The sequence below is a fragment of the Penicillium soppii genome (genome assembly GCF_028829465.1).
Source record: "Penicillium soppii strain IBT 18220 chromosome Unknown utg000004l, whole genome shotgun sequence".
Lineage (NCBI taxonomy): Eukaryota > Fungi > Ascomycota > Eurotiomycetes > Eurotiales > Aspergillaceae > Penicillium > Penicillium soppii.
The window spans coordinates 760,892-780,395 of record NW_026643234.1 but is presented as its reverse complement, the minus strand read 5'-3'; the positions used below and the strand labels follow the sequence as shown (position 1 = coordinate 780,395).

General features: G+C 49.3%; 8 protein-coding genes across 8 annotated transcripts; 3 read left to right on the top strand and 5 right to left on the bottom strand.

The window, feature by feature from the left end:
• Nucleotides 1–316: 316 nt before the first annotated feature.
• Nucleotides 317–4,497, top strand: N7529_003708 (MRX complex DNA-binding subunit; the record flags this gene model as incomplete). The annotated part of the gene is made up of 5 exons (XM_057239235.1): nt 317–329; nt 395–422; nt 505–595; nt 661–4,434; nt 4,489–4,497. 5 exons carry the CDS (start codon nt 317–319, stop codon nt 4,495–4,497), a joined length of 3,915 nt encoding a protein of 1,304 aa, XP_057098530.1.
• A 374-nt stretch (nt 4,498–4,871) lies between these two features.
• On the bottom strand, nt 4,872–5,715 carry N7529_003707 (mitochondrial 54S ribosomal protein mL61; the record flags this gene model as incomplete). The annotated part of the gene is made up of 2 exons (XM_057239234.1): nt 4,872–5,450; nt 5,677–5,715. 2 exons carry the CDS (start codon nt 5,713–5,715, stop codon nt 4,872–4,874), a joined length of 618 nt encoding a protein of 205 aa, XP_057098529.1.
• Nucleotides 5,716–6,420: 705 nt separating this feature from the next.
• Nucleotides 6,421–9,854, top strand: N7529_003706 (leucine--tRNA ligase CDC60; the record flags this gene model as incomplete). The annotated part of the gene is made up of 2 exons (XM_057239233.1): nt 6,421–6,495; nt 6,555–9,854. The coding sequence occupies 2 exons, from the start codon at nt 6,421–6,423 to the stop codon at nt 9,852–9,854; spliced, it is 3,375 nt and encodes a 1,124-aa protein (XP_057098528.1).
• Nucleotides 9,855–10,160: 306 nt separating this feature from the next.
• Nucleotides 10,161–11,745, bottom strand: N7529_003705 (pyridoxal phosphate-dependent aminotransferase; the record flags this gene model as incomplete). The annotated part of the gene is made up of 6 exons (XM_057239232.1): nt 10,161–10,371; nt 10,420–10,587; nt 10,662–10,741; nt 10,798–11,003; nt 11,060–11,462; nt 11,620–11,745. 6 exons carry the CDS (start codon nt 11,743–11,745, stop codon nt 10,161–10,163), a joined length of 1,194 nt encoding a protein of 397 aa, XP_057098527.1.
• Nucleotides 11,746–12,047: 302 nt separating this feature from the next.
• N7529_003704 (uncharacterized protein) lies at nt 12,048–13,919 on the bottom strand (the record flags this gene model as incomplete). The annotated part of the gene is made up of 1 exon (XM_057239231.1): nt 12,048–13,919. One exon carries the CDS (start codon nt 13,917–13,919, stop codon nt 12,048–12,050), a length of 1,872 nt encoding a protein of 623 aa, XP_057098526.1.
• A 339-nt stretch (nt 13,920–14,258) lies between these two features.
• Nucleotides 14,259–15,167, bottom strand: N7529_003703 (telomere maintenance SDE2 family protein; the record flags this gene model as incomplete). Its single annotated transcript, XM_057239230.1, has 1 exon — nt 14,259–15,167. The coding sequence occupies one exon, from the start codon at nt 15,165–15,167 to the stop codon at nt 14,259–14,261; it is 909 nt and encodes a 302-aa protein (XP_057098525.1).
• A 344-nt stretch (nt 15,168–15,511) lies between these two features.
• On the top strand, nt 15,512–16,249 carry N7529_003702 (40S ribosomal protein eS10; the record flags this gene model as incomplete). Its single annotated transcript, XM_057239229.1, has 5 exons — nt 15,512–15,570; nt 15,630–15,679; nt 15,768–15,928; nt 15,984–15,999; nt 16,053–16,249. Coding segments are annotated over 5 exons (483 nt in total), but the record flags the coding sequence as incomplete, so codon positions are not given.
• Nucleotides 16,250–16,557: 308 nt separating this feature from the next.
• On the bottom strand, nt 16,558–18,034 carry N7529_003701 (M20 family metallo-hydrolase; the record flags this gene model as incomplete). Its single annotated transcript, XM_057239228.1, has 3 exons — nt 16,558–17,497; nt 17,547–17,861; nt 17,919–18,034. The coding sequence occupies 3 exons, from the start codon at nt 18,032–18,034 to the stop codon at nt 16,558–16,560; spliced, it is 1,371 nt and encodes a 456-aa protein (XP_057098523.1).
• Between the last annotated feature and the right edge of the window lie 1,470 nt (nt 18,035–19,504).

Genomic DNA, 19,504 nt, shown 5'->3' with positions numbered 1-19,504 from the left:
GTCTGAATGAGAGTCTGGATCTCCTTGAGAAAAAAGGAAATAGGATGCCGGACATTGTTGGTTGACAGCGCCGCCGATCCCTGTGGGCCGCTCCTTTAGTACGAGGCACACGTGATTTCGTGTTCCTCGACGCGGGACATTCAAATGTGATGGCTCACAAATCACTGAGCATTCTTGACCTTTCCCGCTTGACAGGCGGATGTCATTGCTTATTATCTGCCATCAAAGCTGAAGGGCTCAACCGCCCACTGTCAGTGCTTTTTTATCCAATATGTGAGTACTAAAACATTCTCCGGGACCCGCGTCGCGGTACTAAATGATCTACAGGTGTAAGTTCAACGGCTTTATGTTTCGGCATGAAAGAAATTTGCAACGGTTCTCTAACATATTACAGCGAAGATCGACAAACTCTCCATCCTGGGGTATGTTTCAAAACTTTTGATCCGCGTGCAACCACTGCGGAGGATATTCAAATTCATGCTAATGTGATCGATTTCGTTCTAGAGTTCGCTCCTTCGATAACACACGCAGCGAAACGATACAGTTTCATACACCTCTCACATTGATTGTCGGATACAATGGCTCAGGGAAAACGGTATGGAACGATAACCCGACTCGGACTTGTGGATAGCTAGCTACGGGGAACTGACGGGGATTTAGACTATCATCGAATGTCTCAAATATGCCACGACCGGTGACCTACCACCAAATAGCAAGGGTGGTGCCTTCATTCACGACCCGAAATTATGTGGCGAGAAGGAAGTACTGGCCCAGGTGAAGCTGTCATTCAAGGCTACCTCCGGGGCGAAAATGGTTGCCACACGCAGTCTGCAACTTACGGTCAAGAAAACTACGCGGCAACAAAAGACTCTGGAAGGCCAGTTGCTCATGGTCAAGAATGGTGAGCGGACGGCTATCTCTTCTCGGGTGGCCGAATTGGACCAGATTATGCCGCAATACCTGGGTGTCTCGAAGGCCGTACTTGATTCAGTCATTTTCTGTCACCAGGACGAAAGTTTGTGGCCAATGAGTGAACCCTCGGTGTTGAAAAAGAGATTTGACGAAATCTTTGAGGCGATGAAGTACACCAAGGCCATTGATAATATCAAAGCTCTGCGAAAGAAGCAAAACGAGGAGCTTGGAAAATTCAAAATTATGGAGCAACATGCGAAGGAAGACAAAGACAAGGCGGACCGTGCCGAAAAACGTTCCATCATACTTCAAGATGAGATCGAGGCGTTGCGCGAAGAAACCCAGCAAATGTCGAAGGAAATGCGACGAGTCGCTGATCTTGCTGATAAAGCCTGGACGCAATCGGAAAGTTATGCTCAGGTCCTCGGTGCCCTAGAGGGAAAGCGTATCGAAGCTAAAAGTATCCAAACTACCATAGACAACCTTAAGAGGCATTTGGTTGAGCTTGACGACTCCGATGAATGGCTCGAATCAACCCTGGAGCAATTCGAAACCAAGCAGGTCCAATACCAGCAACAAGAGGAATCCCAGAAGGAGAACTACATGGAATTAAAGGAGCAGATCGAACAGACTCGTCATCGTCTTGGTCTGAAGCAGGCAGAGAACGGAAAGTTTGAGAATGACAAAGCCAATTTTGAGCGTCAATCTGAAAGACGCCAGAAAATGATCAACGAGATTGCTCATGCCAATAATATCCGTGGTCTTGATGACAAAATGGATCAAGCTGAAATCGACACATTCATGCAGAAAATCCGACGCCTTCTAAGAGAGCAAAATCAATCTCTGGACCGCGTGAAGCGCGAAGCCCAGAAAGAGCTTCGAGAAGTCCAGGAGACATTGAATGAGATTGGACAAACCAAGTCGGCACTTCAAGAGAGCAAGAATGCGGCAAAACGCCAGATCGCAGAAAATGACAAGGAGGCCGCAACTTACCAGGGCAAGCTCAATGAGATTGAGGTTGATGAAGGCGTGCAGGCTGTGCTCGAGTCGAAGGTCGAAGATATCACATCAAATTTGAACAACGCGAAAGAGCGATCCAAGACTGCTTCCTGGGAACAAGAGATTCAGGATACCAATGCGGAGATCCGCCGCCTTGAGGATGAAAGCTCAAGGTTGAACACTGAATTAATTGATTCGACTAAGAAGGCCGGAGAGCTGGCTCGCTTGGACCACCTCAAGAAAGAATCCAAGGACCGGGAGCGCAGCCTGCAAACCATGAAAGGAGCTCATGGAGATCGTCTTGAGAAGGTTGTTGGCGCAGACTGGCAGCCAGAGACACTGGAGCGTGGTTTTCAGCAGGCCCTCGACACTGAGTCAAAAAAGGTGAACGATGCGGAACGACAGCGCGACAGCGTGAGCCGAGAACTGGAGCAAGTCGAGTTTAAGCTCAAGACTGCCAAGAATAACCTCAAGCAACGCCAAAAGGAACTCGACGAATGCGTGAAGGAAATTCACGAAGCAGTTGACGCAGAGCCCTCCGAGTACCCTGAAATTGTAAAAGAACGCCAAGCACAGTACGATCTCGCTCGCAAAGATGCCGACCAGTATGCTGGAATGGGAGAATATCTTATCAAGTGTCTGGATGCCGCCAAGCGAACCAAACTGTGCCGAACATGCCAACGGTCCTTCAAAAACGAGACAGAACTCCAGACATTCACCAAGAAGCTAGATGCCTTGGTCAAGAAGGCTGGTCTTGATGCTGAGGATGAGACCCTGAAGGGTCTTGAAGAGGATCTGGAAATTGCCCGTGGAGTCAGTGCTTCCTACGATTCCTGGGTACGTTTGACGGCGACGGATATCCCAGAGCTGGAGCAAGAAGAGCAGGAGTGTGAATCTCAACGTGACCAGCTTTTGGATAAGTTGGAAACCCATGATGGAAAGGTCAGCGAGAAGACTGAGAGTAAGCGTGAGGTCGAGGGGCTTTCCAAAACGGTCAGCACCATCGCACGTTACGACGCCGAAATCAAGGCTATTAAATCCCAAATCCAAGAGCTTTCCGCGAAACAACAGGATGCGTCCACTGCTCGCACCCTAGAAGATATCCAAGATGAACTTGCTGCAATCACCGAAAAGTCCCGGGAGCTAAAGAAGGCTCTCACTAAAGTGACGAACGAGAAAGAAAAGACACGGGCTGAGATCAATAAGCTCGAACTTGAGTTCAGAGATGTGAAGAGCAGTCTAGATAATACCAAGTTCCAGTTGGAAAAGAAGGCGGATTTGATTGTTCGGATGGAGGAATTTAAGAAGCTTAATACTAAGCAGCGGGAAGCAATTGAGAAAGCAGACCGCGATATTGAAGCCCTTACCCCGGAATTGCTCCAAGCCCAAGCCCGCTATGACGATATCAGCCAACGGGCCGATGAGCGTGAACGGGACCTGCAACATGAGATCAACCGTCTCTCCGAGAACATTCACCAACTCGACCTTGCCAATGACGATATCAACTCTTACAATGAGCGAGGAGGTCCAGACCAGCTTGAACGAAGCAAACAGGAGCTTGAAATGATCGAGGCTGAAATCGGCAAACTGGAAGCTGAACAAAGCGAGATCACAAGAGAAATAAACAAGATCTCAGCGCAGCTGAAGGACAGCGAGAACACCAAACGGCAGTATTCTGATAATTTGACCTATCGTCAAGCTACTCGATCTCTAGACACAGTTGTGCAAGAGGTCGAGCAACTTGAAGCGCAAAATGCCGAGGTGGATCGTGGTCGTTTCAAGCAAGAATCAGAACGTTGGACGCGTGAGCACAATGCCCTTGCTGCCAAACAAGCTAGCAAAATGGGTGAAATGAAGTCCAAGGATGACCAGCTGATGCAATTGCTGGCGGATTGGAACACCGACTACAAGGATGCTGCTACGAAATACAAAGAATCCCATATCAAAGTCGAAACCACCAAAGCCGCCGTCGAGGATCTTGCCCGATACGGTGGAGCTCTCGATAAGGCAATCATGCAATACCACGGCCTGAAGATGGAAGAGATCAATGCAATTGTCGGCGAACTTTGGCAAAAGACCTACCGCGGAACAGACGTCGACACAATCCTCATCCGGTCTGACAATGAAAACGCCAAGGGCAACCGATCTTACAACTACCGCGTCTGCATGGTCAAGTCAGGCGCGGAGATGGACATGCGTGGTCGGTGCAGTGCAGGTCAAAAGGTCTTGGCTAGTATCATCATTCGACTTGCACTTGCAGAGTGTTTCGGTGTCAATTGCGGTCTTATCGCTCTCGATGAACCTACTACGAATCTTGATCGAGACAATATCCGCTCTCTGGCCGTTTCGCTGCATGAAATTATCCGTACTCGTCAGCAACAAGCTAATTTCCAGTTGATTGTTATTACTCATGACGAGGAATTTTTGCGTCACATGCAATGTGGTGACTTCAGTGATTATTACTATCGTGTTTCGCGAAATGAGAGACAGAAGTCGATCATCGAGCGACAGTCCATTGCTGAGGTATGTTTTTGATATGTCCATTGGTTGATTTTAGTCATTGCTAATAGTCTGCAGGTCATGTAATACTTCTCGCAAAAGCGCCTTTTTCTGATCAGTTCTGCCGACATGTTACTGGCAACATTCGTAGATTTACCTGGAGTGATGTTTTCTCCAATCTCTTCCAAGTGTTTTATTTTGGGGCATATCTCGGAGTTGCTATTGCTACTGCGATTTTGTGTTCTTATTGCTACCTGATACCAATCTTTTTTTACTCTCCTTAAGCATTTATGACCAAGATAAGAAGAGAATGCGATATGCGCATTAAATATATTCTCAGAAATACATAGTCGTAAGGAAAAAGAAGATGCTATGCTACAGACAACTGGTCCCTCGACAAGGAAACCAGATGGATCGATCAATCGACTCCAAAGACAACACCAGAACAAAACAGCACTATCTTACACCTGATCCTTATCCACCTCACCTCTAGCCATAGCAAGCATGCGTTCCTGATCCTTCTTCGCCTGTCGGATACTCTTCACACGCTCGCGATCAGGACCAGACTTGGCCTCGATGGCCGCCCACTTCTTCGCCATCTCCACATCCTCAGGGGTAGCGTTGACTGTCTTCGCGTTCGTCATGATCTGCAAACGGTCGAAGATTTCCTTGTCTGTGCGGTTCTTCAGGTCAAGAACGACTGAGTCCTCGTTAGCCTCTGGGGCAGGCGCCAAACTGTCGGTGACCTTCTTTTCATTTGCGACGGCTGTAGCGGCGCTACCGGCCTTTTCGGCGAAGTAGATTGTCAATGCTGAGGGTCCGTTCTGGTCGTCGATCCTTTTTACTGTCATCCCCACGCCAGGGTTGTGATACTTCAGTCGAGGAAGGCAGTTGCGCCAGAAGTGCCGTGCGCCCCGATGGCCGCCGTTGATCTTGTTGGCAAATGTGAGGTGGAGCCGGGTGACGGCTGGAAATTCTTTTGTTGCGGAGGTGGGATTGGGGAAAATGGCGGCACCAGTGCCAATCTTGACTTGGAGAATCTGTAACGATATGAATATTGGTCAGTGGACTGATTGCAAGTCATGGTGGTCGTTGCAGGTGACGGTTTGAATTCGGGTTTCGGAGGTTGAAGGGTCGGAGATATCAAGGAATGGAGTTTCAGCTTACCCTCTGTTTATGGGGAAAATCCAATTAGCTCAATGATTCAGATTTGATATGGGGAGTCCTAAACGAAGTAATGAAGCGTTCGAGGCAAGATTGACTTACAGTTTGCAGCTTGCGAAGCCGCTTGAACAAGTTGACCATGATGGGAGGCTGTTCCGCACAAAAATTGGCCCCTATGCGACAAGAAGATGGAAGTTGAGATAATGGAAGATCAATTGAAGGGTCAACTGTTCATAGACAAGTAGTATGTGACCTAAATTGCGAGTTTGTTGATTGGGGAATTTTATCACAGATGCGCTCGTCGGCGAAGAAGTTGCTCCGTGATATGGGTCACGTGCGATCTCCGATCTATAAAGTCCATACCAACAACGAGCTACAATGAAAAGTATCTAGACTAAATGGTATATATTCCAGTATTGAATTATCGAATCATGGAGCTGTCGAATTCATAGTTCTGGTTCTAAAGGCTGGGCCCACGCAGTGTATCATGAACTTGCTCCGTGATAGTTTCTAAGTAACGATAGAGCGCTGGAACCGAACAGCAAGTATATCACACTTGAATTTTGGCATTTATAAGGGTGAACCAACGTTCAAATAACAATCACGTTTGTTGTCAGTTCAGAATATATAAACAGTTACTTCTCATCAATCCCAATACACTAAATACCAACATCCATCTCCATCAGTACAGCTTTGTGAAGCGTTGTAAAATACAATACGGCTGTATTACACTTGACTCACAAACTGAACAAACTGAACAAACTGATTTTATATCTCGCCCCGCGATTCTTTTGTTCCCCTCCGCTCTCCAAGGGAATTACAGGCCAATTCTGACAATCAGAAAATATGGCCGCCGCTGCTGCATCTGCAGCTGAGCTCGATCCGAGCAACAGCTCAAAGAACACCCTCAAACTCGAAAACGTTGATATTCCCCTCACCCCACCATCGCCCATTTTGTTAACTAATATTTTGCCCGCCAGACCGAAAAGCGAGACACCTTGATTGCGATCGAAAAGAAGTACCAGGCACAATGGAAGGAAAACAAGGTCTTCGAAGTCAATGCGCCCTCGTTCGAGGAAGCCCCCCAGGGCTCTATGACCCCCGACGAACTCCGTGAGAAGTACCCCAAGTTCTTCGGTACCATGGCCTATCCTTACATGAACGGTACTCTGCATGCCGGACACAGTTTCACTGCCAGTAAGGTAGAGTTTATGGCTGGATTTGCCCGCATGGAGGGCAAGCGTGCCCTTTTCCCTCTGGGTTTCCACTGCACCGGTATGCCCATCAAGGCCTGTGCCGATAAGCTTGCCAACGAGGTCAAAAAGTTCGGCCAAAACTTCGAAGGATACAACGAGGAGGAAGAGGCTGCCAAGGACACCATCCCAGCACCCACACAAGAGGTCAATGCCCAGACCGAGAAGTTCTCCGGCAAGAAGAGCAAGGCCGCTGCCAAGACCGTGAAGATGAAGTACCAATTCCAGATCATGTTGGCAATTGGTGTTCCTCTGGAGGATATTCACAAGTTCGCCGATGCCGCTCACTGGCTAGACCACTTCCCCCCTCTTGCCATCCGTGATCTTGACAGCATGGGTGCCCGTGTCGACTGGCGCCGACAGTTCGTCACCACCGACGCCAACCCCTACTACGATGCTTTCGTGCGCTGGCAGATGAACCGTCTGCATGAGCTTGGAAAGATCATGTACGGCAGCCGCTACACCATTTACTCGCCTAAGGACGGTCAGCCTTGTATGGATCACGACCGCACTGAAGGTGAGGGTGTCGGTCCCCAGGAATACTCTGCTATCAAGCTTCAGGTCAAGGAGTGGTCTCCCAAAATGACCGAGCTTGTGAAGGGTAAGATTGAGGATGACGCCAAGGTCTACTTCATTCCTGCTACTCTACGGCCCGAGACTATGTATGGCCAGACTAGCTGCTTCGTCGGCCCCAAGATTAACTATGGACTCTTCAAGCTGAAGGACAAAGAGTACGCTGTGGTCACCAAGCGTGCTGCCTGGAACATGGCTTTCCAGGGCCACTTCTTCGGCGAGAAGTTCCCCAAGACTCAAGACGAACTTCCACAAGTTCTTGAGGCACCGGGTTCTGCCTTCGTTGGAACCCTGGTCAACGCTCCCCTTTCTTTCCACACCGAGGGTATCCGCATTCTGCCCATGGAGAGTGTTTCAGCCTCCAAGGGTACTGGTGTTGTCAGCTGTGTGCCCTCCGACAGCCCCGATGATTACGCAACTATCATGGATCTGGCCAAGAAGGCTGAATACTACGGCATTAAGAAGGAATGGGCTGAGCTGGAGATTTTCCCCCTTATCGAAACCCCCACCTACGGCAACCTGACCGCCGCTGCTTTGGTCAAAGAATTGAAGATCAACTCTCCCAAGGACGCCGTTCTTCTTGCTAAGGCCAAGGAGCTGGCCTATATGGAAGGATTCTACAAGGGTACCATGCTGGTTGGCGAGTTCAAGGGTGAGTCAGTCCAAGAAGCCAAGGACAAGGTCCGCCAGGCTCTTTACGCCAGTGGCGATGCTTTCCCCTTCGCGGACCCCATGGGCAAGGTTGTCAGCCGTAGTGGTGACGACTGTGTCGTTGCCTACCTGGGACAGTGGTTCCTGAACTACGGCGAGAACGATGCCGAGTGGCAGCAGGAGACCCTGAACCACGTTGTCAACAACCTCAACACCTACTCCGCCGAGTGCAAGAATGGATTCGAGAAGAACCTGTCATGGCTGAACCGCTGGGCTTGTGCCCGAACCTACGGCCTTGGGTCTCAGCTGCCATGGGACAAGCAGTTCCTGGTCGAGAGTCTGAGTGACAGTACCGTGTACATGGCCTACTACACCATTGCCCACCTCCTACACGGTGATCGCTACGGTAAGACCACTGGTTCCCTGAAGATCACCGCAGACCAAATGACCGATGAGGTCTGGGACTACGTCTTTACCCGCCGCGAGATCAGCGACGAGCTTGTCTCCAAGAGCGGTATCAGCAAGGAATCTCTGCAGCAAATGCGCCGCGAGTTCGAATACTGGTACCCTCTGGATGTCCGTGTTTCCGGCAAGGACTTGATCCAAAACCATTTGACTTTCTTCCTGTACATCCACATTGCTCTCTTCCCCAAGGAGTACTGGCCCCGTGGTGTCCGTGCCAATGGTCACTTGCTCCTCAACGGTGAGAAGATGAGTAAGAGTACCGGTAACTTCCTGACTCTTAAGGATGCCGTCGACAAGTTCGGCGCTGACGCTACCCGTATTGCATTTGCTGATGCTGGTGACAGCATTGAGGATGCTAACTTTGAAGAGAGCGTCGCCAACAGCAACATTCTGCGTCTCTACACCCTGAAGGAGTGGATCGAGGAGATCGTCAAGGACGAGACTCTTCGTACCGGTGCTGCCGATGCCTTCGCTGACAAGCTCTTCAACAATGAGCTTAGCGGTCTGGTCCGCGAGACCCACAAGCACTACCAGGACACTAACTTCAAGCTTGCTCTGAAGTCTGGCCTGTACGACTTCACCAGTGCCCGTGACAGCTACCGTGAGGCTGCCACTGCTGCTGGCGTTGGCATGCATCGCGATACAGTCCTGCGCTACATCGAGCTGCAGGTCCTCATGCTTGCTCCCATCATTCCCCACTGGGCTGAACACATCTGGCTCACGGTCCTCAAGAAGTCCGAGTCTATTCACTTCGCCCAGTTCCCCACCGTGCCCGAGCCTTCGCACGAGCTGACCGCCGCTCAAAACTACGTCCGTGGCACCGCAAGCAACATCATGGGTTCAGAGGCCAACTTCGCCAAGAAGCTCTCCAAGGGCAAGGCCGCGACCTTTGATCCCCGCAAGCCCAAGAAGCTTACCATTTACGTTGCCAAGAAGTTCCCCGCCTGGCAGGAGAAGTACATTGATTTAGTGCGCGATGCCTTCGACGCGCTTACCATCTCTTTCGACGACAAGGAGCTCAACTCCAAGGTTGGCAAGCTCGGTGAAATGAAGAAGGCCATGCCCTTCGTCCAGACCCTGAAGCGCCGCCTGGTTAATGGCCGGGAAGCTCCTGAAAACGTCTTCGAACGCAAGCTTCCCTTCGACGAGTTTGCCGTTATCGCCGAGATGGTGGTTGGTCTCAAGCGCACTGGTGGCTTCCGAGAAATCGATGTCATTGCTGTTGATGAGGGTGGCAAGACTGGTGAGGTTGTTGGCACTGGTGAGAAGCGCGAGGGTCTGTCGGCTGAGAACGCAGTGCCTGGACAACCCACATTCCAGTTCACCAACGTCGAGTAGATACCATTTATCGTGGTTCGATGTCACTTTGAAAAATAAAGCCTCCGTCTACTAGTTTAAGGTTCATGCTTGATGAATTTATGCGAAAATAAAAAAATACAGCATACAACACTTCCTCTCTTACTCTAAACCTAGTATTATGCAAGTCTAATGTCACTAGTCCTTAGCCCTAATTGCATCCTCCTTGAAAATTTCCTTGAAAGTCCAATAATTATACTACACTCGCCTTCAAAACGCCCATCAACCTATCAGGAAAAACACCAAATTTATCAGCCAAGTCGATCAACAATGAAGCAACCCCAACACTCACCTCTTCAGACCTTCCTTCAAGGTCTCTTCATCCTGCGAGAAAACCAACCGAAACCATCCAACATCAGTTGAATGCTCTTCACCAGGATGCAAAAAGATACCAGCATCAAGAAGTTTTTGTGCAAGAACAAATTCCCGCTCTCTGGGAGAAACATCCTCGGAGGGAAGATATGGCGATAAATCAATGTACACAAAGAAGCCCGCATTCCTGATCAATTTAATTATTTGTTTAAACCATTGCTTGTTTGGTACTCACCCGCCCTTGATGTAGTTGATACCTTCCTTGTCTAGTATCGATGTTGTAAGCCGGTATGCCGAAGCGAGACTCTCCCGTGCTTTCATTGTAAAGCTTGATACGAAGGCTTGGTCTTTGAGAATTGCTGTGCCAATTTCTACGGCTGCTTGTGATGCGCCGTGGAGTCTCCTTTGTATGGTTAGTTGGTTAGAAATGGACTAGAAGTCATGGATAATGTATGATATGTAAGAGAGTAATCTTACAGAATTGCTTTGCATGCCTGTCGCAGTTGGTGGTTCTGTGTCACTAGGAATCCAAGGTGAAGACCCCCTGATGCGAAGTCCTATACGAAATATATGTTTAATTCAAGTAGCTTCGTTGGGGTTTTCTGGTCCATACCTTGCTGAAGCCATATAAAACATGAACGAAATTTGGGTCTATCAAACCCGAAAAATCAAGGGACATGATAGACGTAAACGGTACGGCTTCAGGATCACCCGTATCAAAGACGCAAGAAGCATAGACCTCATCACTGATCAAGTGGAGAGCATGTTTTTCGCAGAACTGGGCAATAGCCTTGAGCGTCTCGGCTGGATAACACCGACCTAATCCCAACCGATTAATTCGATTTGATCCAAAATGTCACTCATTACATACTCACCAACAGGATTATGCGGGTTAACAAGCAACACCGCCCGAACCTCCACCCCACGCTTCCTCGCAGCAGCCAAGGCAAGCTCATACTTTTCCACCGAAGCAGGGGCAAACGCCTCCTCTGTTGCAGTATCCGCATAGACCATCTCAACACCCGCTTCGACACCGTAGTCGAGCTCAAAGCGACCGTATACAGGCCTATTAACAAGGATTCCATCGCCCCGCTCTGCAAGGCTATATCCGAGCATACTGCCCAAAGAGGTTGGAGAGTCTGCGACGACTATCTGCTCGGAGTTAATTGGAGCATGTGGGCTAAGGATCTTGTTTAAATGAGCTGCTGCTGCGACCGGTAATGTTGCTGCTGTTGGTGCACTTGAGCGGTAGCTGATAGCATCTTGTGTGAAAGTGACCTATAAGAGGTGTCAGGTATTTCTTGCTTGTATATGTATGGAACAGGAGGCTGCTGTATAGACCTTTTCATTGATATATTTGGCGATCTCGGCTTTCATTGGTTTCTGACTGGGATTAGCCCTTGATTTTGAAATATTTAGGAGGAGAAATACTTACATTCTCCGCCATGCCAAATGAGATCAGTCCTGTTGGGTTTGTTTCTCGGTCGTATGTCTGAGTGGGAGCAAAGCGCCATGGCACATCAAGCTCCTTGACGTTTTTTAGTCCTCGGGTGGATAACATTGTCAGATATTGAAGTAGGTGAATATTTTAACAAGAGAAACGAGGAAGTATTCAAGATTAGAGAAGTTGAAATGAGGTCAAGAGTCAATTTCAAGTCGAAAGTTTAATTGCATGTCGCCATGTGCGGGGACCCCTCGAGCATATTTGAGTAACATATTACTTATATAGTATAACATATAAACATAATAATACATCTGGTGAACCTATTTGATAGTACAAATCCAAACAATCAGAGAGGAGAAACGCCAAATCGCTATGCCCAATGGCCTAATGTACAGGCTCAAAAACTTGCCCAAATCACATCAAGATCTCGAGCCCGGTCGCTTACGCTTGTCAAGTCTCTGCTTATCCGCAATGAAATTCCAACATTCGATCGGACGTCGCGATCCAACATGTTTGCCATTAGGGCTGAAAACCTCGACTTGAGGGTACGAATGCTCTTCTTCAGTGCTCCGCTTGGTGCGGATCTGGATACTGATCTCAATCCAACCACATCCTTCGATGAGAATATCTGCCGACATGACTCGATATGGCAAATTGGGAATTGGAACACCTCTGTCCTTCACAGCCTTGGCGAGCGTTATAGGCAGATTCGATGAAGTGGTATCCCACTTCAAGTCGAACTTGCCCGCCGAGGACATTTCGCTTCCGACGCCCTCTTTCATTATCACAGTTCCCGGACACTGTCGCTCTTCGGCTTGCATCTCAATCGCCTTCGGCGTGTTGGTAATATGAGATTCAAGAGGCAGGAAACTGGCTGCCATGACCGTGTCTTCAGGGTTCACAGGAGTGATCCGAATAAGACCGCCACCCAGCAGAAGTGACTGTCCCGGCTTGATGGTGCAGCGTTCCGGCTTGACTCGTTTCGTCATGATCAGATCGCGCTTGTGCTCATCTTTAACGAAGTCTTCCAAAAGACCACGCTCCAGACCTGGCAAGTCGATGACCTCTCCCTTTCCTCGACCGAAGGGAATGCGAATGGGCGAAACCGTTGTGCCTGGCAGGGAAGAAACAACTGGGAGCACAGGGTAGAGGTCTTCAGGAGGGGCAGGGGGTAGGAGACTGTTAGGGTCATGACGTGCTGTTCGTCGGTTTTGGGTATTTTGCTTTTGACGACGCTCCATCCATTCTTCAACATCCTCGAGATTTCTGGAATCCTTGGGGAAACAGGCTTCAATGAAACTGCTCTTTCCAACATTGGCCTTGCCAACAACCCAGATACCACCGCCATGTTCACGGATCTCTTCCTTGACTTCCTTCGTCCACCAGCCACGGTGTGCGCTGATCATATGTACGTTTCCCAGACGGAAATCTCTGTTTGATCTTCCCAAAGCAGCTCGGAGCTCCGTGAGGATATACTGCATCTTCGAATCAACTTGCTCCTTTGTCGCCGCCAATAGGTCAGATCGGGTGATAATAAAGGAGATAGTTGGAAGTTTCCGTCCACGTAGAAATTTCTCGGTCGGAGCCCGTCGGTTTTTCGAACGTTGCTGCTGGAGCATGAGAGACCAATGAATCCCCTCAATGAGAGACATCGGGAAATCAGCCGCATCAATGATATGATAAACACGGTTCCACTTGTACGGTGATTCTTCCAGGTAGTTTCGTATTGATAGAATTGTGGGCTTGGGAGAATCCACTGCTTTGTTGTGGTGTATTAAGTCATGACAGCGGTCGCAGACATGAGTAATTCGGTCTCTGGACGACCCAGTGAAATTGTCTTCGGGTTCGACAGCATCGTCCGGGAAAGCCGCATCTCGAATGGGCTTGGGCGGCACCGCCTCATCGATGAGATCGTCTGGAAAAGCCTCGTCTAAATCGATTTTGGGCGTTGTTCCGTTTATCGCGGACAGCAGCTTTCGGGTTTGCTTTCGTGATGGTTTGTAGTATCCCGGTTCGTTTTCCTCGACGGTTTGTGAGAATGCACCACAACCCGGACAGCATACAGGCAGAAGATTGGCTAACGGTTCGAGCGGAGGCTGTTCACATTGAAAAGGAGTTGCTGAAAAGCAACGGGATTGGCTGTGGAGCTTTGGAAAGACATTGTTTTGCGGCGTGATGCGAGATCGTAACGACAGGCTTTGAGTTGAAAAGCGAGCGACAGGGTTTAAGGCCAGGCCCAACAAATTCAACTTCGTGTTTCTGAGTATCGCGCCTCGGGAACAAAGTGACATGGTGGGCGTACAGTGGCAGGTTTGCGGAGTCCCTAAGCTTTTTTCGCAGATACGGTCGTTATCGATAGCGCCCATGGCACAATCGGGCCACCGTACGAGAACAATGCGAACAATGCGATTCCATGGTTGATTTGACTACGATTTTACGCGATAATAGAAGGAGTTTGTTCGAATTATGAAATTTTATTGCTTGAACCCTCTCGCCGGAGGTTGAGCTATTGGACAAAAAATGCGCTGAAACCCCAAAGCGCTAGAAAAACCCAGAATATCCATAAGAGAAGAAGAAACGCCGTCGTTAAACCATTCCCTGATTGTCGAATGTAGACATTTTGTACAAGCTCAAGCACGAGCCTTTCCTTTGCCCTTGGTAGATTGATCCATGCTTTCATCTTCGGAATCGCTCATAAATTCGTCATCATCATCAAAGCCAATGAACTTCCGAGGGGCGGCCTTTTGAGACACAGAGGGCCCAGCGGCACTTGAAGACTTTCCATTCCCTTCGATTTCTTCATCTTCGCTGGATGAATCATCGACCTCGCTGCCTTCATCGCTGGCGCTAGTACTAGATCCACCCAGGATCGCGTCGCGGAGATTGTCTGTCCATGCGCCGTCCTTCATAGCCTGCAGAACCGCCTCACGGGCCTTCTCGCTCATCTCCTCCTTGTCTTCCATCCACTGTCCATCAACCTTTCCCTTTCCGGTGCCGTTCTTAATTTCATCCTGACGCTTTTCGGCGATTTCCACAACAGACTCCCATCGGCGTTGGCGCTCTTCTTTTTCCTTCTTGTCCATTTCAGGTTTAACAGCGAGATATTCAGCAAGTGCCTTCGCTTCATTGACGGTGCGTAGGCGGCGGCCGTCGAGGTTGCGGCTAGAGCTATTGTTGTCGCCCTGATTGCGCTTACGCTTGCTGGACATGCGGCCACCAGCGGCACGTAGTTGAGACCCAAAACCACCCTTACCACCGCACATTTGGGCGCTCAGACGTAGCGGAAGGAGGGTAGAGGTAGAGACGCCACCGGAGGTGGAAAGGAGTGAGCGGACACATTCCGGAGAGGGTGTAAGCTGTTTATTGTTTGTTGTAGTCAATACCAGGGACCGAAGCGATATAGATGTCGGGAGATATGAGGCGATTTTGTCGGTGAGGTCTGAGATGCTCGCCGTCGACGGCAAAGCGAATGAAAGAGTCGCCGGGAGCGAAAGTCCCGGGAAAGACTCCAGGAGAACATTAACGTTGGAGGAAGCCATGGTGAGAGTATGTTGTGGCAATACTTTGATATAATCTCAGAATGCGGGAAGTTTCCGAGGTTGAAGGCAGTTGTAGAGGAAGTGCCAGCAGTCAAGACTTCAAGGTTGGACGATCATTTGCGATAAGATTATCACGTGAGCGGCATTATGTGGCAGAGATCAAACACGTGATTTGTTGGCTACTGCATGATGACATAATAGTAAATAAAGTCACGGGGCTGCAAGTAAGGTCACCTGACCTGTACCACAATTTGCGATTAGGGCTATCAACCCTACATTCCCAAAATGGATCATCGCACTTTTCTCGCTGCGAAGCTCCACTTTCAGTCCATCATTTAAATCTACCATATTTTCGGGCGTTGTCAAAGCGATTCCCCGAATTGCAACAGGAACTCGCGACAATGTACGTTGGCCCCTTATTCTTGCTATCACATTCAAACAGATTCACTGACAATGGCCCAGGCTTATCCCCAAGGACGACCGCAAGAAGATCCACGAGTACCTCTTCCGTGGTATGTACTGAGAACCCTTGTCGGCGCAGCACAGTTTTGCGCCATTGCGCTCGCCAAATAATTATACAGATAACTAATTACCTTGCAGAGGGTGTGCTCGTGGCCAAGAAGGACTACAACCTTCCCAAGCACGCTGACATTGACACCAAGAACCTCTATGTCATCAAGGCCCTCCAGTCCCTGGACTCCCGCGGCTTCGTCAAGACCCAGTTCTCGTGGCAGTACTACTACTACACCCTCACCCCCGAGGTACGATTCATACCTGTCTGATGCTTCCAATAATATAATGCTAATTCAACAACAGGGTCTGGACTACCTCCGTGAGTGGCTCCACCTCCCCGCTGAGGTTGTCCCCGCCACCCACATCAAGCAGCAGCGTTCCCACGCTCCCCCCGCGGCATGATGGGTGGTGAGGAGCAGCGCGGTGAGCGTCGCGGTCCCCGCGCTCCCCGTGAGGGCGGTTACCGCCGCCGCGAGGAGGGTGGCAAGGAGGGCGGTGCCCCCGGCGAGTTCGCTCCCTCTTTCCGTGGTGGCTTCGGCCGTGGCCGCGGTGCCGCTCCCCAGCAGTAAATGCTGAGAGGCATTGGTGTCCTGTCAACCACTTCTCGGTCATCCTAGGGCTCTCTTGACGTTCCCGGGCTTCTGTGCGGATTAGATTTCGAAACGGGCTGGAATCGGGGCGTCTAGATCCCGCCCAGTTTTATTGGGGCTTGGGGATACAGGAAACAAAAAAAAATAAAGAAATCTATGTTTCCACGGTTTCATGATCAGTTTGATTCAATTCGAAGTAGACCACGTAGTCTGCGTAGACGTTGTATTGTTCCTGGACTATCATGTTCTCCTGCTCACTAAATACAATGGGCTTTCTCCGGGCCATATCATGCGAATCTCTTCCGGTCATAACGAACCACAGCCTGCAGAATGACCGATACCCCAGTAGCGCAATCATCAGCGGTGGAGAATTCCTCAGGGTGATGGCTGAGACCGTCCTTGCATGGGATAAAGATCATGCTTGTCGGGACACGCTTCGAAGTGAAAACACTGTCATGACCAGCACCACTCATAATGGGCCGTACCAGTGATTTCGGGTCAGCAACAGGCGCATCAGCAACAACTGCATGTGCCGACTCCTGCACGCAATCAATACAATCTTTATGGAACTTGACAGCAGGCGAGTCGAAATCAAGAGTCCACTCAACACGGCAAGGCTTGCCAATACCAGCCCCCTCAGCGGCAGCGATGGCATCGAAATCCGCGCGCAACTCCTTCTCAACTTCGGCAACTTGCTCTGTTTCCGGTCCACGGATGTCCAGACTAAAACTCACAAGCCCAGGGACGGTGTTAACACTGCCAGGCTTTGCCTCGACAATGCCTACACTGGCTAGACACCCCTTCGCAGCTGCAACTTCGCGCGCTCGCACCATCATCCGAGCGAATGCGTACAGCGCGTCTGCTCGGTGCTCGAAAGCTGTGGTTCCAGTGTGCGTGTCTCGTCCGATGATATTAAGTCTAAACCATCTATAGGCCTGCACGGCTGTCACGACTCCGACCCGCTGGCCTGCGGACACCAGGTGTGGGCCTTGCTCGATATGAAGCTCGAAATGAGCTGCCATCGGAGACGATTTGTACGAGCACGGAACTTCCCCCAGATAGTCGATCTTCTGCAGAGCACTCTTCATGGTCTCTGGTGCGGATGCTGCGGTCGGTAGCGAGGCTACAGTTGGTACCTCTTTAAGACCATGAGCATGTGCTAATGGTATGCACTCGGCCCATACACCGCTCGAAATCATACTTACGGGGAACCTAGCGCCCTCCTCGCTGGAAATTGTCAGCAAGAATCTTCCTCGTGTCAAATTTGCGAACTTACTTCGTCCAGTTCACAACCCCAACCCCTCCCTCTGTCTCCAACCCCATGTCATTCATGGTTTTGAGAACTTCGATTCCTGCAAGCACACCCAAGATACCGTCATATCGCCCACCAGTCGGTTGCGTGTCGAGGTGACTTCCGATGAAGGTGGCGGGTACGTCTGCTCTCCGACCTGGACGAACAGCAAAGATATTACCCATCTCATCTACAGTAACATTGCATTTGAGATCTTTGGTTGTTTGAATGAACCAATCCCGGACGCTCTTATCCTCCTCTGATAACGCTAGACGCTGCATACCCGTATCTGTAGGATTACTATTGATCGACATTATGATTAACGATGTCCCAAGAAAAAGGAAATATATAGCTTACTCTCCCCATCTGATGCCATATCCCCACTGGCACGAGTGGTGAAGATCAGTAGCCAGACGTTCCTTGTTGGCTCTGAGGGCCGAGACCTCAGCTTCTGAAAGCTCCGTTGTGAACATGGCTTGTATTCTCGATGTGGAGAATGGTCGGGTGAACTTGACGGGGTGTATGTATAATCTTGGTAAGATGTTTCTCGAAACCCGAGGCCACAGCATAATGCGAGATTGGGATTTGCTTTATACCTGAGATTGGAGCTGTTGGAGCATTGATAAGAAGTGGAGTGTCGGACAAATGTCCGCGATAGTCTGCCGAGTAGTATATTTCCCCCGCAAAGACGTCGGCAAAAACTTTAGAGCACTACAATCAATGATAATTTAATGGCGCTGATTTATGACAATTATGTTCAACTACCTCGTAATAACATTAAATGGATTTAGAGAATCTTGACCACTTGAACATAAATATTAACTCGATCGCTAAAATCCTCCATTGTCATTTACTCGTACCACCATTCATATCCTTAGGGGAATATCTCTCACACCAGAGCCATATCCTTCGGGAGGTTGGTGTATTTCTATTCAAACTAATCTAGAGTGGCCTAGTTGGCCTTTTGAACCGTGTCATAGGTAGCTAGGAGGTGATCCTTATTCTGCTCGACATAGAAGGCACGGAAAACGTTTCGAGCGGTACTGCATTGTGATTCTCTGTGCTGGGTAGTGTCGACCTTGTCCAGTAGTTTTGAATTGTCATTTTTGAATTGAAATTGTATAAGTGTAGATTAGATGAGAGATGGATCGAGTCGAGGATGGCAGATTTTGTAGCGTCACAGTGGAAATCTGTTGTGTTTCAAAAAAATGTTCGGAATTGGACCAGCGAGGTTTCTCTTTACCTAGGGTGAAGCCACGTTGGATACGTGAGATGGCGTCTACCATTTGAGATCTATCAACTTTTCGCACTTCACTTGTCATATTTCCATAATATACATGTGTACTCCGTACGTACGGAGCTAAATCCAAATTTGCATAACTTTCTTCTGCTTTCACAAAACCCCCAAATTGGGTGCTCAACGTCCAGATCCACCAAATAGTGTATGCATAGCTCTCCATCTTCACTTATTTCCCACTCAACATGGGTCCCCAGCGGCTCTAGTGGTTCCCACTGTTACCGCTGTTCCTCGTGTTGACCCATTACCAGCTTGTAGAGAAACATGCCATATTCCTTCTCACGCTGACCAATTACCACCTCGTGGCAATGAGAAAGGTCATCTTCCTGGGCCCACAAGGCACTGTTGTACCTTTTGCGTGAGAGGTTCCTTTTTCAAGGCTGTCAGGTATTGGGCGATGGAGAGGAGGGGTAGTCTTCGTTTTTAAGCTGGACATTAAAAACATATTGAGCGGGATTGCTTTGTGATGGTGTGTGCTGAGCAACGTTGACCTTACACCAAAAGACACAAGCGCGTTGTAGCCGTGGCTTTATACGAAGGCCTTCCAACGTTAGTGGAATTGACATATCAATATTTGAACGCCGAATCAGGTTAGTTCTGCTGTAACAAAAACGCGACCTACAAACGGAAAAGGAGGGCCATCGAC